General features: G+C 43.5%; 1 protein-coding gene and 1 pseudogene across 1 annotated transcript in view; one reads left to right on the top strand and one right to left on the bottom strand.

The window, feature by feature from the left end:
- Positions 1-10,064, bottom strand: part of CHMP3 (charged multivesicular body protein 3) — a 38,403-nt gene extending 28,339 nt beyond the window's left edge. Inside the window, exon 1 of the mRNA XM_055122756.1 lies at positions 9,883-10,064. Coding sequence (XP_054978731.1) covers positions 9,883-9,927 — 45 coding nt within the window. The 5' untranslated portion in view covers positions 9,928-10,064. The remainder of the gene's footprint in view (positions 1-9,882) is intronic.
- Positions 10,065-15,358: 5,294 nt separating this feature from the next.
- LOC105943132 (lithostathine-like) lies at positions 15,359-18,457 on the top strand (annotated as a pseudogene).
- Positions 18,458-20,550: the final 2,093 nt, after the last annotated feature.

A 20,550-nucleotide genomic window follows, 5' to 3' on the forward strand; every position in this document is an offset into this window, starting at 1 on the left:
GCAGAACTGAAATAATGTATTTGAATTGTTTGTTATGAAAAAACCGCTGAAAATGCTACAAAAAGTATCCCTAGAAGAAAGAGTGTGGAGATTGTTGTATTTCACCTAAGGGCCATTAAGCCCTTCTATAAGAGATCACTAACATGTTGTTAAAGGTTGTACCTTGTATGCTTTAAATATATGTATTTGTGTATATATATATGTATATATTTGTAAAAAAAAATGTGCATTTCCCTCTAAGATTGGTTGCCTCCTACTTTGAACTCTATCGAGTGTGGTGCAATAATCTTGGGAGTAGGGTAGGGTGTGTGGTTTGAAGTATCCAGGAACAGATTTACTTATGGGTGAGGTTCGGCTAGAACATGTGGAGAGCGGCCGTGAGTATGGCAGCGGCTAAGTTCTGGAGGATTTTGGCTGTCGGGGCTGGGTCCCTTGGGGCCGGGAGGGCTCTCACTTGCCCCCCTCCAAGGCAATTTTACCCCGGGTAAAATAGCCTGGAGTGGGGTCTGGTGGCATGGTTATAGCGAGTGTCATGTTATGCTCCCTTCCGGGGAAAAAAGGACATGCGATCTCCAAATGATTGCACTGTGTAAGTGAACTTCCTTCTCTGCATTCTCATTGCCTTGGTAGCTTTTATCGATTACAATTTTTACATTCTGTCTAGATCTTACATTATTTTCAGCAGGAGAACTGGTTTAAAATAACTTCACCTCTAATCATTTTTGGATTTTTGAAAAAAATCTATTGGGGCTGGAGATATAGCATAGCAGGTAGGGCGTTTGCCTTGTACGCGGCTGACCCAGGTTCGATTCCCAGCATCCCATATGGTCTCCCGAGCACCACCAGGAGTAATTCCTGACTGCAGAGCCAGGAGTAACCCCTGAGCATCACCGGGTGTGACCCAAAAAGCAAAAATAAATAAATAAAAATAAAAAGAATCTATTTTTGAGGTCCAGTAGAGAGTATAGAGGTTAGTACATCTATCTGCCTGACCCAGGTTCCATCCCCACACCACACGGTCCCTAGATACAGGTAGGTTCAGCCCTAGTGGCCCCCAAGCACCATCGAGGTGGCCTGGGTAATCCCAGCACAGCAGGACCTGAGTAACACGGCACCGTTGGACCCATGCACTGAACAACAAGCCTAGTTGGTCAAGAACAGCTGAATGAGGACTGGAGCAATAGTAAGCAGGGAGGGTGTTTGTCTTGCATGTAGTAGACCTGGATTCAATCCCCGGCATCCCATATGGTCTCCCAAGCACCACCAGGAGTAATTCCTGGGTGCAGACCCAGGAGTAACCCCTAAGCATCTCCAGGTGTGACCCAAAAAGACAAAAATTTTTTAAAAAATTTTTAAAATTAAAAAACCCTGAGTGGAGCCCTGGGACCTCATGTTTGGGAGTACCCTTACTTCAAAGTTCTGGATATTTTTTTAGTTTTTTAGTTCTGTACAATTAAAGGCTTAGAAATAAGAATAATACAGCACGAATAACTACCATGAGCACCTGGTTTTGGTTTCTAGATACCATTCCCACTAAAAGAAAATCCTCAAATCTCCTTTACACTAATTTTAAGTTATTGACAAAGTAACAAAAACAGAGGAATTTAAAAAAATATTTGCATAGGATGATCTATCAGATGGGCATTAAAAAGATGGTTATGCTGTGCTTGAGACAACATTTGCATGTTGTATGTACAACATTTGCATGTTGTATGTATTTCTTGGGGCTGGAACGATAGCACAGCGGTTGTGCTTTCACCTTTCACTCGGCCAACCCGTGTTCGATTCCTCTGGCCCTCTGAGAGCCCGGCAAGCTACTGAGAGTATGGAGCCCACACGGCAGAGCCTGGCAAGCTACCTGTGCGTATTGGATATGCCAAAAACAGTAACAACAAGTCTCTCAATGAGAGACGTTACTGGTACCCGCTCAAAGAAATCGATGAGCAACAGGATGACAGTGATGTATTTCTTGTACCTCTCTCTACTATTCACCAAGTAAATATTTGATGTACACCTTCCTCTTAAGAGTTCAACATGGGGGGCTGGAGCGACAGCACAGCAGGTAGGGCATTTGTCTTGCATGTGGCCGACCCGGGTTCGATTCTCAGCATCCCATATGGTCCCCTGAGCACTGCCAGGGGTAACCCCTGAGCATTGCCGGGTGTGACCCAAAAAGCAATAAATGAATAAATAAATAAAATAGAATTTTTTAAAAAAGAGTTCAACATGGGGCTGGGGCGATAGCACAGCAGGTAGGGCATTTGCCTTGCACACGGCTGGTCTGGGTTCCATTCCCAGCATCCCATATGGTCCCCTGAGCAATGCCAGGAGTAATTCCTGATTACTGTAGAGCCAGGAGTAACTCCTGTGCATTGCCAAATATGACCCAAAAAAGAAAAACAAAAGTGTTCAACATGTTGGTCTACTGAATGATATAGGAAAACAATCCGTGCTCTTAAAGCTACAATTTTGCTGACAAGAAAAACTATAAAAGAAACCACTCTCCCAGAACAGTCCTTTTTTAGTTTCTTTCCTATTCTCCTGGTTTTATCCAAAACTGAACTCTGTGGCTCCTTTCCCTCCACATTACAATCCCATACGAATTTTCTTGATTGCAGCTCCTAATACCACCAACTCAGGGGGATGAAAAGTTTAGTAAGCCTGACTGTGTTACTGGTCTCACTACATATTATTTCTAATACGCATCCAACTCTTTATCCCCCATTTCCACTCTTAGCTAAGATCTTCATCATCTTTCACATGGGCCACTAACTGATCTCATACCTAGTTTTTCCCCTTCAATTCTTGCTCCAAATTACTTTTCTGAATCCCATACCCCATCTTTAGAAGGTATGATGTACAAGTCTTCACTGGTCTGTTTTCTACCTATCTCTCAATTTTTCTCTTCCCACTACCACAACTCCTCCTATATCCCACTCACCTGCACATAATAGTATCTCATCATCTAATACCTCTGATTCTTCCTATCTACACTCTGCACTTCCCCAGGCCATAAATATTTTATTTCACTTGGAATAATTCCCATACCTTCTCAAATCAGGTCACCTTCACCACTCTGCAGAATGTCTTACTCTAAACAATGTGACATTGCAGACTTTGCATATAATGAATCATTGCTCATATACCTTAAAGGTGGACTAATTTCTTGTCAATCTCCCTATGACATTTTAATTCTGTAAAGTTGTCATCCAACATCTTATTTTTGTAAACCTGTAACCAACTCAATGCACACTAAAATATCTCCAGGTTTGTGGCATGAACTAAGTGAATAAAACTTTCTCTTTTTCAATCACCCAATCTCAATTTTTCCCATTTTTCTGGAGGCACTCTGAAACCATGAAAAAAACCTAGTCTAAAATTAAAAGTTCACACTTTATTCAAATGATTTAAGAATTATGACGCTGGTGCCAGAGAGCTATTACAACTACCCTTAAATTCAGACTCCTGCACTGTAAATGTTCCCCCAGCCCAACAAAGAGTGATCCCTGAAGATGCAGATGAAAACAACAATGAGATATCATCTCACACCACAGAGACTGGCCCACATCCAAAAAAACAATAGCAACCAGTGTTGGCATGGATGTGGGGAGAAAGGGACTCTCCTTCACTGCTGGTGGGAATGCCGACTGGTTCAACCCTTTTGGAAAACAATATGGACAACTCTCAAAAAGTTAGAAATTGAGCTTCCATTTGACCCAGCAATACCACTCCTGGGAATATATCCCGGAGAGGCAAAAACATATAGTAGAGATGACATCTGCATTTTTATGTTCATTGCCACACTGTTTACAACATGGAATATGGTAAAAAAAAATATGGAAAAAAACAGAGTGCCCAAAAACAGATGACTGGTTAAAGAAACTCTGGTATATCTATACAGTGGAATACTACACAGCTGTTAGAAAACACGAAGTCATGAAATTTGCATATAAGTGGATCAACATGGAAAGTATCATGCTGAGTGAAATGAGTCAGAAAGAAAGAGACAGACATAGAAAGATTGCACTCATATGTGGAATATAAAGTAGCTGTGAGGTACAAGCTTACAATGATGCAATTTCTGGCAGATATTTCTCTGGACTTAGTTACTAAAATACTAAAATACAGAAATCCAAACCCGTGCAGCTGCTAGTGTGGCCTCTCGACCTCATATCTCTTCATCCTGTGCAATGGAAAACAAACTATCAAATGCTTTCTTTTCAGCAGGTCGACTTTAGAGGGGAGAAACTCCAAATCAATAATAGTGAGTTTTTTTGTTGAAATATTGAATGTAATCAAAGTAAAGTGAAAGTAAAGTAAAATTTACCAGTTACACATGCGGGGTGGGGGGCTGGGGGAGTGGGGAGGTATACTGTGATTCTTGGTGGTGGAATATGTGCACTGGTGAAGGGATGGGTGTTTGAGCATTGTTTAACTGAGACTTAAACCGGAAAGCTTTGTAACTTTCCACATGGTGATTCAATAAAAGAATAAATTTTTTAAAAAAAATTTAAAAATTTAAAAAAAGAGTGATCCCCGAGCGCAGAGCTAGGAGGAAGCCTAAGCACTGTCGGGTGTGGCCCAGAAAAAGATTATGATGCTAGAGAAGGTAACTATTCTACTCAAAGACAAAAAGTCGAGTCTCTAAGTAACACAATTTTCCAGTAGAACATGAAGTCAAAGAGAAGAGTTCTTCCAAGAGAATCTCATGTCTTCTTGATTCCACTCTGAGACTTACAAGTCTCTAAATAAATTAGAGAGCATCTTCATTTAGATTCAGCACGATGAATCTAGATACTTTCAGACAGAACTTGTTTCACCACTAAGACTCTCATTAAAATGTCTGAGATGCCTTGAGGCAAAGGCTTCCATCTGTAAGGCTCCTTCCTTACGTACTGTTTCCTTGGAACATCCCTGAAACACTGCTCATTTTAGAAACACCTGCTTTTAAGATCTTACATCATTTTATTCTAATACTCACTCAATAGTTATTTAGCACCTACTCCATGCTGCATACCATACCAGAGATCTGGGATCACCACCCATGACATATGCTATGTGCTGATCTGACCTGGCACCCTGGCCTAAAGGACAACTGTGGAGGGAGGACATGACTGCACTGGCCCTGCCTATCCTGTGCCACATGCCTCATCTTCCAGCTCCCAGTGAAAGACATCCTAGAAATTTATCTTACACAAAAGGTGTTGAAACATCACTAAGAGGGTGCTGGAACATTGTATGACTGAAATCCAATCAAGCCAATCATGAACAACTCTAACTTTGATACACCGTGTGTATCTCAAGGTGATTCAATTTTAAATAATAAGTAAAATGTGCCCAGCTCAGACATATGGCAGCTCATCTAACACTTCTCTCAGGCAACATTATCTTGTTTTGTTTCTTATAGCGGGTGGGGTGAGGAGTTTGGTTTCTTTCTTCATTTGAAGGTCAGATCAGCAGGGTCAGGGGATCATGTGGGTTAGAAATCAAACTGGGGACTGAAGCACACAAAACTAAACCCTATTGGCTATGACCTCAGCTCCCACTTTGTTTTTCAAAATTTCTTTTACTCATCTTCTTTAATGAAATGAAACATTTCTCCTTCTTTAAAAAAAATAATTACTGATCTTCCCATTCACATGACTCTCAATATGTAATCAATTTGTCAGCAACCCTACAAAGAAAAAGTTATTTCCCATCGCTGTTTTATTAGCACTTTCTAGAACTATAAACCCAATGCTAATTACTGCAGGTGACAAACTCTTCCTTGGTCATAAATAACATAAATAGGGAGTTTGGTAGAAGCTGATCCTAAAGCAAACTATCTCGTAAACTAAAAAATAAAATCAGTATTAAAAGGGTAGACTATAGTACAGTGAACAGGAAGGAATATGAAGAAAGTCATGAGCAGGTATCTCTAGCACTAGATAAAGGAGATGAAAAATCCTACTAGAACCCACATCCCACAGCCTCGGCCATGTAAACAGCCCAGGTTCATAGCCTCACAGAAGAGACATCAAGCTGATGAAACTCACAGTATATATAGGCCTCTGGGCTGACAACTCTAGAGTGTTTTCAGGAAGGGAGCAGGCCGAGTCCCTATCCTGCCAATGCCCTGGCAGCTGTACCCACAGCCCACAGCCAATATCATAAAAACATCCCAGCCTCACCGCTTCATGACTAAATGTCTGCAAAGACTCTAAGCCCAGGTACAATTCCCAGGTACACCAGATTTCGAGCTAAAAATTCTGGGGCCTTCTTGGAGTGGGGCAGTCAGCCTCCCCCACACCCCCATACTGCCAGAAGCTCCAGCAGCCGCACCCAAATCCCACAGCCTCCCCCATGTAAAGAGCGCAGCTTCACAGCCTCACAATTAATCTCGGAAGAGACACCGAGCTGATGAAACTCCCAGGTACATGGTCTTTAGGCTGAAAATTCTGGAGCCTCCTGAGGAAGGTGGCGGGACAAGAATCGACCCAGTTCCACAGATCCTAAAGCTCCTGGACTGCGTGACCACATATGCAGTTGTATATGTCCCACCTTCAAGTTCCACAATACTGACAGCCTAGCAGAAACCCAGCAAATTAAATGAAAATGCAGCAGCGAAGTCCACTAAGTTCAGTAAGTGAAAATATTAACACAGAAGGCTCCACTAGTAACGAACAGCTCTGTAAATCCTCAGACAATGACTTCAGCAACACTATTTTGAGATATAACAATTTTCACAAATTTTCTTTTACTGAACTATTTTTTGATAATTGCACTTACCATTTTGCTCTAAAAGCAATGTAAAATAAATTATTTTTGTCTGTCAAGTGGGCAGCCTTGGGAGATGGGTGAGAAACTGGAGAAACTGGTGGAGGGAAGGTCACACTGGTGGTAGAATTGGTACTGGGAAACTGAACGCCCAAAACAAATATAGTATGAACAACTTTATAAACTACAGTGTTGAAAATCTAAAATAAATACATAAATTTTTGATAAGTAAATTAAAACCCTACTAGTTAAGTTCATAGGCAAGAGGCATAACAACTGCACAATACAGAAAGTCAAATCATTCTGATTATCCCATAGTCTGAGGTTAATCATTCCAACCTCTAAACTCTTCATATGATTGTATTATGTAGTTCTCATTCCAAATTTGTTCCTGAAAAGCTTGCTAATGAGCAACTGCTAGATGTTATGTTCCCTGACTTTTTATTACTTCATCATAATAACCTTCTGACAGGCATATTTTTAAAACTACTCTAATACATTAATCCTGGAATTTCCTAGTTTTAGCTTACGTTTCCAAGAAGTTTACCCAGCAAGAGTATCCTATAAAGTATTTAGAACAATTAACTTATCATTTGAAAAGCAGCTAAGTCAGTGCTTCTCAACTGCTGGTCTATATAGGTCCCTCAGAAATTTCCAGGCAGTCCACAAAAAAGTTATTGCTGTCTAACACATGCACACCTAAATAAAATCATTATACTACTATAAATACTAAGAAATATTCTTTTCTGGAGGGATCAGGAAGTTATACCCAGTGGTACTTAGGATTTACTCATGGCTCAGCACTCAGGGTTAATTTCCTGGTGGTGCATAGGGAACCAATATGAAAATTCCAGGGATCAAAACAGGGACAAGTGCATGCGACAGAGCATCCTAACTCCTCTACTATTTGTCTGGCCCATAGATATATATATATATATATATATATATATATATACATATATATATGGTGTGTATGTATATATACGGTGATACGGTGTGTGTGTATATATGTGTGTGTGTGTGTGTGTGTGTGTGTCCTTTTGGGGGGGGAGGGGGGTGTCAGTGCATGAGCTGGGTCACACACAGCCGTATTGAGAACTGACTCCTGGCTCTGGGCTCAGGGATTACTCCTAGCAGTTCCCAGAGGTCCATATGCAGTATACAGAGGACAGAACAGGAGTCCACTGCATGCAAGGCAAGCCTAAAACCCTGTTAGATCTCTTCAACACCTATTCCTGTCTAGCAGTCTGCAAAATATTTCTATTTCCACTAGTCCACAGGTATAACAGGTTGAAAATTACTTGTCTAAGTTATACGGGTACTATATATATGTGTGTGTATATATGTGTGTGTATATGTCTGTGTATATATACATATATGTATATATATGTGTGTATATATACCAGAGCACACTTAAAATAGTAGTGAGACAGTTTCCCTGAATTTTATTTCATTTCTATTACAGTAATGCTAAAGCCAAACCTTCGAGAAACTCTCAAGGTCTTTACCTAACATCAAATATACATTCTGGGGGGCAAGATATTACACCATGTAGGGGCATTTGCTTGTCTGACTCAGGTTCAATCCCAGAAACCCCATGTAGTCCCCTGAGCACTGCCAGATGTTATCTCTGAGTCCAGCCAGAGCCAGGAGTAAACCCTGAACACTACCAGGTGTGCCTTCCCCACCCTGCAGAAAAAAAATCTTTTCAGTAATAAACAATTACACATACCACAAAATGATTATCAGTATTCATGCTCCGCAATTTGCAAAATAATGTCACACACTTTTACCTTATTTAAGCACCACAATTTTACCAGGGAGTAATACTGAATAAGTTGCCTGAAGGAACTAATATTTACTGAGTACTACTGTTCAAGGGCCTATAATTAACAAAAATAATTAACATTAACACCCATATTATGTGTTGGGAACCTTAGTGGATCGGGTTGGTTTTTTAGCTTTGCATCGTTGAACACATTTAGTAGTGGGGGGGTGTTTGTTTTCCCCACTGGATACATCTGTACTAGATTTTGCAGAGCAATCATTCTCAAACTTTAAAGGGCATAGATGGCCAGCAAGCTACTACTGTGGGGAAGAGACTTGCCCTGCACGACCCTAACCCCAATATGATTCCCCAAAGGACTGCCAGGAGTGATCCCATAGCACGGCCTGGTGTGATCAAAACACGCGAATAACAAACAATAATAATAATAATACAGCGCATACTATTCATTTAAGATCTTATTGTAACTCAAGTTCTGATTCAGCAGATCTTGGCGTTGGCCCAAGACTTCTAACAAGCAGCCAGGTGATGCTGATACCTCTGGCCCGCATCTGGGGGGCAAGACTGTAGATAATCATCTACCCTAACTAGTGCTACTCTTAGCCAAATCTGCGCCTATTTTTACCTGCAATACCTCTGACAGCACTATATCACTCCTACCCGTCCTAAGTCATAGAGCAATTCCCAGCGGGCAAGGCAGTGACAGGGACGCGGGATTCGAACTCGGAACCACCGCAGGCACTCCGGATCGGCTACACCGTATCCCCCTTTTCTCTCTGGTAACGAGAGGCGGATGCGGTGCTCGGAGCCCGCTCTCAAGCCGTCCCCGCCCGCACTCCTCGGAGTCGGGTCCCTGAGCGAATGGACGCTGGACCTCGGGGTGAAGACGCCGTGGGGGCCTGGCTCCCTGCGCCCGGGGCGGCCGGAGCGGCGGCGGCTGGTGGGGGGGTCTGTCGGGGTCCGCCGGGGTCCGCCCGAGACCGCCCGCCGGAAGCAGCGCCGCCGCCAGGTGCGGGTGGGCGGGCCGAAGGCGGGGCCGGCGCCGGGACGAGCCCCCACGCGCGAGCGGCCGCGTTCCCACGGCCCCCAGCGCGGACGCCGCCCCCGCGCCAGGCGGCGGCCCGCCGAGGGGCGTCCGCGTCCGCGGGCCACGGCGGGGCGCGCTGCCGGCCGGGCTCTCCTCCCCCGCGGCGGTCTCCTTCGGGAGTCGCTCCGGGCCCGCGGAGCCAGTGGGAGGCCCCGGAAACGGGGGGCCGGGCCCCACCGGGCAGGCCGCGGTCACCGACTCCCCCGCGCGCCCCTCGGGTGTCCACCCGCTCGTGCGCCGCCGCCGCCCTTACCAGCTCCTTGGGCGGCTTCTCCTGGGTTTTCCCAAACAGCCCCATGGCGAGCCGAACTGGGCTCGCCCCTTCCGGCTTCCCGTTCCCCGCGCCCAGGCCGGTCACGGGCGGCCGCCGGGGCGGGGCCGCCGAGGCCAGAGGGCGACGCCTGCGGTGGGAGCGGCCGCGGGGACGCCCGTGCGCAGGCGCCCGGCGCAGGCGCAGACGCGCCGAAGGGTGGCGTCCGCGACCCACTTGCTGGGCGTGGGTTTGGCCCCGGAGAGGAGCGGACCTGTAGGCTGGGCGGACGTGGCCGTCATTTTTCAGGCCCGGGCCTTGCGACGCCTCTTGGTGGTGACTGACACCTCGGGAACGTGCTGCCGTAGCTGCTCCCGAGGCCGCCCTTGCGTCTGTGTGGGGTCGCGCCCGTCCCGGGTCTGTGCACCCAGGCCGAGGACAGGCGGCAGCTCCGCTCCGTGACGTGTGGGCACTGCGGGGGGCAGCGGGGGCCTCGTCTGCCCCGTCCCCGACCGAACACCCCTCCTTTGTCACCACCATCACCTGGTGACCAAAACGTGGTCATCTCCCCCAGACTTTCCGTCAATAGTGGTAACTTTTCAATACGTCTGAATCCCAACCCATCTCCAACGGCACAGTTTTTCTTCAGCTAATCGGCGTCTCTAATTTCGTGTGTGTATGTGTGTGTGTTTACCTAGATCTTCAAATAAAAGTTTAGTGGGGCAGTCTCAGCCTCTGCGATGAGCTTGATGGTTATCTCAAAAATGTGAAGAAATCTCTTATTAAAATTTTTATTTATTGATTCATTTAATTGAGTCGTGAGATAAACGGTTTCAAGATTGGGTTTCAGTCAAACAGTATAATGTTTCAACACCCATCCCTTCACCAGTGTATATTTCTCACCACCAATGTCCCCAGTTTCCCTCCCAGCCACTGCCATGGCTGTCTCACTCTCTGTCTCTCTGTCTCTCTCTGTTTCTCTGTCGCTGTCTCTGTCTCTCTCTCTCTCTCTCTTTCACTCTCTCTCTCCCCTCCCCATTATAGTGTGCAATACAGATACTGAAAGGTTATCAGTGTATACCAATGTATATCCCTTTACCTAAACTTTCAACTCTCAGTTCACTTCCAACTATTCAAGAGGAGAAAAAGGCTATGTGTGTCCTTACAAAGACTTGAGCACCTGTGTTCACAGACAGCATCTTTCATTTCAATATCCTCACATCACGATTGGCCCCTCAGTTCCTGAACACCCGTGATCCTGGAGGCTAACAACCTACTTTGGGCACCGGGCGGCTTCTTGCAGAAATGCTTCTAAACTGTGAACTAAGCTATGCCACCCCAGGAGGGGAAAGGTTTTCTCTCTCGGCCTTTCCTTTCCCTGGCCGCGGCATGGCGACTGCCATCTTATAAAGCCCCCTAAACAGAGGTATGAGCTTGCAATGATTCGATTTCTGGCAGAAATTTCTCTGAACTTAATTACTAAAATACCAGAAATCTAAAACCGCGCAGCCACTGTTGAGGCCATGAGACCTCATATGCTCTTCATTCTCAGCAATGGAAAACAAATTATCAAATGATGCCTTTTTGGCAGGTATGATTGTTAGGGGGAAATTCCAAATAATAATAGTGAGTTTTCTGTTGAAATATTGAATGTAATCAAGCCAAAGAAAAAGTAAAGTGAAAATCATCAGTCATACAGGCTGGGGGTTGGGGGTTCGGATGGGAGGTATACTGGGATTCTTGGTGGTGGAACATGTGCACTGGTGAAGGGATGGGTGTTTGATCATTGTATGACTGAGACTTAAGCCTGAAAGCTGTGTAACTTTTCACATGGTGATTCAATAAAAATTTTTAAATAAATTAATAAATATTATCACACTGTAAATAATCCAGATATCCAGTAACTAATGAATGGATAAAATAATTGTGATTGATTTTTACACAATAGATCGGGTTTTTATTTTCTCCAAGCGTTGGCGGGGGGGGGGTGTCTCAGGGGTTATTCCTGGCTCTGTACTCAGGAGTGATCCCAGGTGTAGTTGGGGAACCATATGAAGTATAGGGATCTAACCTGAATGAACCTGTTTCCAACCAGGGTGCTGGCTGCGTGCAAGGTAAGTGCCCAACCTTCTGAACTATCTCTGTAGACCCAGAAAGAAAATTTTCTGTTTCTATGTAGCAATAGGAATGAACAAACTACTGAAACATGCAGCAAATTATGAGTCTCAAAATTACTATATCCAGTGAAACAAACCAGGAGGAAAAGGTGCCCACTATATGATTCCATTTATATAGAATCCTATAAAATTGAGCTATACTAACATAATAGATCAGTGCTTGCTTGGTGACAGAGGTGGGATCAAAAAGAGGAATTAAAAGACACAGGAAGCTTTTCATGGTGAGGGTGAATATAATTATGATTGTGGTGATGGTTTCACAGATGAATGAAATCATGATATATGTGAATAGTGTATATTCAGATACTAAATCATAATTCAGTAGTTATTTTTAAACCACTCCAGTCAACTGGAGCGGGTATGGTGTTTGCCTTGCATGCAGTGGACCCGGGTTCAATTCCTCCGTCCGACTTGAAGAGCCCGGCAAGCTACCAAGAGTATCTTGCCCGCATGGCAGAGCCTGGCAAGCTCCCCGTGGTGTATTCTATATGCCAAGAACAGTAACAACAAGTCTCACAATGGAGACATTACTGGTGCCCACTCAAGCAAATCGATGAGCAACGGGATGAAGTGATCAATGATCAGATTTTAAAATAGCAATACATGTTTATAGTACGAAGTAAAACCTCATTCACACTTTTTCAGGGTAACAGTTACCAAAAGGTTTTATGCCATTTAATAGCTGGTATGAATAATAAACATCATTGATGTGAGTGCTTTGATTGACTTTTGCTGGAGAATATATGTTATAGATAGTTTTAACTGGAATGAAGTTATATTACTGTTTTGTGATCTCCTATTTTAAAAGTTTAATAATGTTCTATTTTTAATTTACCATCGTTATTGAGGTACTTTATTTAAAATACTGTTAATTAGAATTTTTTTCCATATTTTTGAAAAATTCTATTGATTATTTGATAGGATTTCATTGCATTCTGTAGATTCTTCTGGATATGATGGCCATTTTCAGATTATTTATGCAACCTTTATTGCAAACCATAACACCCAAAAGGAGAGGAGAATATAAAGAAATGTGCCTGCCACAGAGGCAGGGGTGGGGGGGTGGGGAGGAATACTGGGAACATTGGTGATGGAGAATGGGCACTGGTGGAAGGATGCGTACTCGATCATTGTATGACTGAAACATAAGCACGAAAGTTTGTAAGTCTGTAACTGTACCTCATGATGAGTCATTAAAATTTTTTTAAAAATATGAGAATACAGAAAAAACAGAATACTTATGCAATCTATGAGCATTGACTTCTTCTATTTCTTTTAGAAATGTCTGTTTTATATGCATAAATGATGCATGGAAAATGTCTTTATACTACATAGATCCTTCACCTTTATTAGGTATACTTCTAGGCATTTTGTCTTTTTTATGAAATTTGAATGAGAATAGATTCATTAATTTCTCTTTCCCGCCAGCCACATGGTTCCCACATAGAAATGCAATAGATTTATATGTATTAATTTTGGGGTTTGGGCTGGAGGCGGGGGATGTTGAACCACACCTAGAAGTGCTTAGGGATCACTCCTGCCCCCCACCCCCCGCCACACACACACACACACACACACAAATACACATCCCAGTTGCAAGTACAGCTATTCACATCGGCATCCATCCAGGATTTTTCTGTCTTAAAAAAGGCATAACAGTGGTTGCCTTAGGCCTTGGAGCCCTTGGGGTACCTGGCTTGTGGGGACAGCTCTTCGGTCTGCAGGTCTTCCCCTGACAGAGAAACATACAAAGGAGAGACAGAGTGAAAAGGAAGAATGGGTATTCTGTTGGAAAAGGCACCATGGGGATATGCATGAGGACAGTACTTGGAATAGTGAACCCTGACAATCCTCAGCGTGTCCAACACACTCAGAATGCTTTCAAGTGTCACCAGAAACATCACATGAGGAATCATCTCTTCCACTATTTCACTTGGGTTTTATACAATCCCAAACTGCGCTCCCGGATCTGAGTATCCCATGGCACAGGAACTGGACGTGGGAACACTTACCTTTCACCTGGGCCTGGAGCACCAGGCAGGAGAACACCAGCCAAGCAACAGTGGCCATGGGAGGCAGCATCTTGTCTCACTGGAGGAAGCTGTCAGAGGCAGGGATGGAAGTTGGGTCTGGCAGAAGGCTAGCACAGGAGACACTGCTCCATCTCCCTGTTTTATTTGTCTAATCCAGATGATTGACAGCTCCCAGTATGGTGACAGAACAGATTTGATGTTCTGAATACTCTACCCAGGAGGCCTCTCAGAGTTATCACTGCTGAGTCTGACAACGCGTGTGTCCTCTCAGTAGTGGGAATCTTTTCCTTCTTCCCTCTAGTGTCTTGCAGCAGATCCCACTTACCTTTCTTGCAAGGATCTTTGATAGTCTGTCAGGTTAGGAGGGACCAGCCCTTTAAAAGACTGTGGGAGGGACAATGCCATGAATAATGCAAAGTTGCAACCTTGAGGGGCCTGCTGGGAAAGACTAGGCAGAGATTCCAGAAGGTTCCTGAAATATGGAGGGGTCTTACTAGCAGTGCCTGGGAATTGCCACAGCTGTGCCTCTTTCCAATTCCAGATAGTGTCTTCTCAGAACTACAAACACCTATCCATTCATCTTTTCACTATGACTAAATGGAATAGAGTTTTAGCACTATTTTCCTTGTGATTTCTTTTGTTCTTCTCTTTTCTTGTAGAACATTTTCACAGTATCCTGTTATATATGCTTAGAAAATTTATTTTCAGAAAAATTCATGTCAATCAGAGAGAAAAATACTCTTTATTTATAAGCAATCTACCAGGAATATTATCACTATAATAAATATATACAGATATACTTTTAATTTATAAGTATATGTATAATATCATATAACATGTCAATGGAAAAGTGAACAAAAATGATGATGCCTTTCTCAACTCAAACGCAGGTTTAATAAATAATAAATTTTAATTCCTCCCTATATAACCTTATAGACAATTTTTCAGTGAAATGATTTCAAAGAAACATGAGTCTGTTCTTTGATAGGTGTTTTTAAGTTAAATTATAGTGAAGTAGAAAGGAAATTTGAAAAAGAAAAAATGTGTATATATGTTGCTCTAATATTACAGTAATCTTTAGGAAATTGATATATGGATATATATATATATATATATATATATATCGACACCAGTAAAGCCAGATTTTAAGGATCTTCACTTTCCTTCAAACCACCTTCATGTCGCTTCTTTCATCATTTGATTTTAATTTTCTTTTCTCTGGGGGTATTTCTCCTGGTGATTATTTCATTTAACAATTTTGTCTACAAAATGTGTCTGATCCAGAGCTGTTGGGACTTGGAAACTGCGATATTTCCGGTGATACAATGGAGTTCCAGGGACAATATGGCGACACTTGACAACAGGACTGCACTTCAAGGAGGAGGTCAAGAATGAGGCACCACTCAGGCCCCTCAGTGCTAGGGGTTACTGGAACTATCTTGCAGATAGTTCTTGAAACGGCCTTTCAGGGGACAGTGTGTTAATAGGGTGTCTGCATGAAAAGTGCTGCCTTTTGTCAAAATACTATCATTCTGCCTTTCATATTGCATGTGCATGTGTGTGTGTGTGTGCGTGTGCTGTTTTGAGGGCTACACCAGTAGGTACGTATCTTATATAGTATTGTTTTGTGCTTGTGCAGGTATTGACTGATAAAATACCATTTCACTTTTTAACATATGGTTGTGCAATACAATTAAAAGATTATTTATTAAAAACATGACAAAGTTAGAGCACCTACAACATAAACAATTTGCCGATGACACTGTCACACTGTTCTGTCACATTTACTCTCCCTGTCTTGACTTCTAGAAATTCTTCCTCTTCTACAAGTCACCAAAGAAAGAAAGTGATGATATCTGATTTCATATATTGTAGGCTATGAGAAAAAAAAATTGATATGTGGGGAAAATTACAGCTGGCAGTAGCTCAGAGAAGGCGTTAATCCCGTACCTGAAGGAGGCTACACCTGTGGCAATTCCCAACTGCTTTGAGGAAGATTCCTCCACATTTCAGAAATTTCCTAGAACCCCTGCCTTGCCTTTCCCAGCAGCCACACAAGGTCAGAACTTTGTGTCGTTCATTGCAGCGCCCCTCCCTCAGAGCATCTTTTAAAAGGCTGGTCGTTCTTGATCTGACACACCATCAAACATCCCCGGCAAGTACGGTAAGTGGGAGTTGATAAAAGATGCCCTCCAAGTCAGGGCTTATTCTCAGACTCCATTGGAAGGGTGGAAAAGATTCCTGCTCCTGAGAGGACACAAGCGCTGTCAGACTCAGCAGTGGTGAACCTGAGAGGTCTCGTAGGTAGAATATCGGAATCTCAAATCTGTTCTGTCACCATACTGGGAGACACAAGATAGTCAGGTCAACAAAGGAAACAGGAAGATGTAGCAGTGGCTCCTGTGCTAGCTTTCTGCCAGACCCAACTTCCGTCCCTACCTCTGACAGCTTCCTCCAGTGAGACAAGATGCTGCCTCCCATGGCCACGTTGCTTGGCTGGTGTTCTCCTGCCTGGTGCTCCAGGCCCAGGTGAAAGGTAAGTGTTCCCACGTCCAGTTCCTGTGCCGTGGGATACTCAGATCCGGGAGCGCAGTTTGGGATTGTATAAAACCCAAGTGAAATAGTGGAAGAGATGATTCCTCATGTGATGTTTCTGGTGACACTTGAAAGCATTCTGAGTGTGTTGGACACGCTGAGAATTGTCAGGGTTCACTATTCCAAGTACTGTCCTCATGCATATCCCCATGGTGCCTTTTCCAACAGAATACCCATTCTTCCTTTTCACTCTGTCTCTCCTTTGTATGTTTCTCTGTCAGGGGAAGACCTGCAGACCGAAGAGCTGTCCCCATGAGCCAGGTGCCCCAAGGGCTCCAAGGCCTAAGGCAACCACTGTTATGCCTTTTTTAAGACAGCAAAATCCTGGATGGATGCCGATGTGAGTAGCTGTACTTGCAACTGGGATGTGTATTTTTGTATGTGTGCGGCGGGGGGGTGGGGGGAGGCTTAGGCAATAGAGTTCAGGGGAGCTTCCACTTCATTGGGACATACAAAGTATAATGATAATCACTATTTACAGTCCATCTGCTCCTGCATATCTTCCTCCACTTCTTAAGTCCCAGTGTGAACGCAGACTTCTCAATCTCTTCCTTCCTCTCCTAGTCGGAATGCCAGAAACGGCGCAGTGGACACCTTGTGTCTGTGCTCAGTGAGTCTGAGGGCTACTTTGTGGCCTCCCTCATCAAGAACAGTGGGACAGCATCCTCTGATGTCTGGATTGGACTCCATGACACCACAGAGGTGAGGTTACATCTTTGTACTTGGGCAACTTGACAGCTACATTTGCCATCTTGAGACACCCAGTCTCCTTAGTCTGTCCAATAATCAGACCAGGCAACCCTGAAATTTAGAGCAGTCAGAAGCTCTTCTGGAGAATGAAGCCCTGAGCCCATCTGAAGTTGTGCGTTGTGTGGCGTGGCCTCAACTGTAGCTGACATCAATCCCCTTTTCAAACAATGCATACTAACAACCTCTGAGGTCAGTTATGTGATGTGGCCAGTGATGGTGGCTAAGATATGCTGAGTTGCTGATGAATGAAGGGAGGGTAGAGTGTCCACTATAGAATCTACATGACCTTTGAGGCCCAGAGGTGCATAGCCTGGTTTGCCCTACGTGTTATGCTAAACAACCCTTGCTACTCTGACTGGTATTGCTGATTTTGACTCTTACACACTAGATCAAGGCCTTAGAGAGAATTTTTAGAGTTCCTCTCTAGATCACCTCACAAAGAGCCAAAACAGATTCTCTGCTGCTGAGTGTCACTCAGGGATTCCAGTGAAGATGCTGCCAGAGCATCCCAGGGGCAACTGAGACTCAGGTGTGCATCTATCCTGTCTTCACAGAACAAACCCAGTGCAGGTGGATGGGAGTGGATCAATGGGGATGTGCTGAACTATGAGGCCTGGGAGAGAGATGTCCCTACCAATTCTGGGTACTGTGGGGCCATTCTAGCCACACAGGTAAGTAAAGACAAGATTCTGGTGCAGATTTGTCCCACATCTGCCATATCCCCAGAACCAGTTTCTAAGCCTGACCTTTGGGAAGGGGGTAAATTTCCAAATTCATGACTGTTGGCCCTTTCCTAGCCTCTCTCAGCTCTCTTTTCCTTAAGCCCCTTTTCCTTGGAGCAGGGGAATGACACACAAACAAAGGAGGGAGGGACTTTGACCCCGCCTGTGATGCCTCTCTCTCAGGTTCGAAGCTTTCAACACTCCACTCATTTCTCCTCTTCTTGTCTCTTTAGGCTATGAAAACTGGCAAAATTTTGACTGCAGAAATGTACTGCCCTACATCTGCAAGTTTGAGAGCTAACTCAGGTCAGGAATCTACAGGCTGGATCCACACGCAGCTCCTTGAGGATGTTCTTCCAGTCTTAAGATGGAGCCTGCAAGGAAATCTCCACCCACTCTCATCCCTGCACACCACATCCTCTCTACCTCCTCCCCAGTTAAAGCCTGGTTTGTCAAATAATATAATAAATACTTCTATCCACGTGATGTCTTTTGAGTTGTGTTCTCAGACCATCACTAAGGAATAATTGTGCATGAGAGAAATCTAGTTCTTCCTTTACGTACCTTCATCCAGATCCCTAGGAAAATCCCAATTGTAAATCCCCACTGAGGTGGTCCAGCAGCATACCTTTGCAAAGATGCTTGGCTTAAGTCTTAGATTCTGAAGCACTCAGCTGTGCTGTCTCTGCTTACACTGTCAGCTATGCCTGGATTACTCTAGACTACCCCCCCCCACCAACTCCCCCCCTCCAGTTCCATTCTGTAGCTCATCTAGATTTGCTCCAAGTCCCTTTGCTTCCCACCTCCCAGAAAGAACCAATCTATAGCAGTAGAAACTTCTGCCTAAACAGCCCAGAGACACACATGATTAAATAAAAATATTTTGGGATGTAAAAAAAAGTTACCTGACTAGACCTAGAACATTCAACATAAAAATTTTTATGGATATAAAAAATTGTACATAAATAGGCCTAGACCATTCAATATAAATGAATTGGTAATTCATTGTTGAAGAAGTATAAAGACCCTTAGCTAGCTAAGAATGAACAGACCTTTCTTCATCTACTAGAGGGCATCTAGGGGCTGAGAAGTCTATCTTGTCTTTTAAAGAAACCTCTTTAACATGTCTAATTAAAGCTCAGTTTATTCCTTCTCTCCATTTTTTGATGAGGTTGGAGGTTTTTTTCTTACACAATTCTACAAGTGTCTTGTATATCCTTGATATTAATCCCTTATCAGATGGGTATTGGGTAAATATTCTTTCCCATTCTGTGGGCTCTTTCTGTATTTTGGTCATTGTTTCTTTTGAAGTGCAGAAGCTTCTTAGTTTGATGTAGTCCCATTTGTTTATGTTTGCTTCCACTTGCATGGTCAGTGCTGTTTCATCCTTAAAGATGCTTTTAGCTTCAATGTCATGGAGAGTTCTGCCTATATTTTCTTCTATGAACCTTATAGATTCATGTCTGATATTGAGGTCTTTAATCCACTTTGATCTGACTTTTGTGCCTGGCATTAGACAGAGGTCAGAGTTCATTTTTTTGCAGGTAGCTGTCCAGTTTTCCCAGCATCACTTGTTGAAGAGGGTTTCCTTATTCCACTTTGCATTTCTTGCTCCTTTGTCAAAGATTAAGTGGCCATATATTTGGGGGTCTGTGACAGGATATTCAACTCTGTTCCATTGGTCTGCAGGTCTGTTTTTAATCTCCAAACCATGCTGTTTTACTTACTACTGCTTTACAGTAGAATTTGAATTTGGGGAAGGTGATGCCACCCATCTTCTTTTTTCCAAGGATTGCTTTAGCTATTCGTGGTGGTTTATTGTTCCATATAAATTTCAGGAGTGTTTTGTCTGTTTCTTTGAAAAATGTCATGGGTATCCGTATAGGGACTGCATTAAATTTGCATAGTGCTTTGGGCAGTATTGCCATTTTGATAATGTTAATTCTCCCTATCCATGTGCAGGGCGGCACGTGTCTCCATTGAAGTTTCCTCAAAAAAGAAATACAAATGGGAAAAGGCACATGAAAAAATGCTCCACATTGCTAGTCATCAGGGAGATGCAAGTCAAAATCACAATGAGATATCATCTCACACCACAGAGACTGGCACACATTCAAAAGAACAAAAGCAACCAGTGCTGGTGTGAATGTGGGGAAAAAGGGATGCTCATTCACTGTGAATGAGGTGGGAATGCCTACTGGTCCAGCCTTTCTGGAAAACAATATGGATGGTCCTTCAAAAATTAGGAATTGAGCTTCCATATGACCCTGCAATAACACTTCTGGGAATATATCCTGAGTATGCAAAAAAGCACAGTAGAAATAACATCTGTACCTATATATTCATTGCAGCACTGTTCACAATAGCCAAAATATGGAAACAACCCAAGTGCCC

The sequence above is a fragment of the Sorex araneus genome, chromosome X, assembly GCF_027595985.1.
Source record: "Sorex araneus isolate mSorAra2 chromosome X, mSorAra2.pri, whole genome shotgun sequence".
In the NCBI taxonomy this organism is placed as follows: Eukaryota; Metazoa; Chordata; class Mammalia; order Eulipotyphla; family Soricidae; genus Sorex; species Sorex araneus.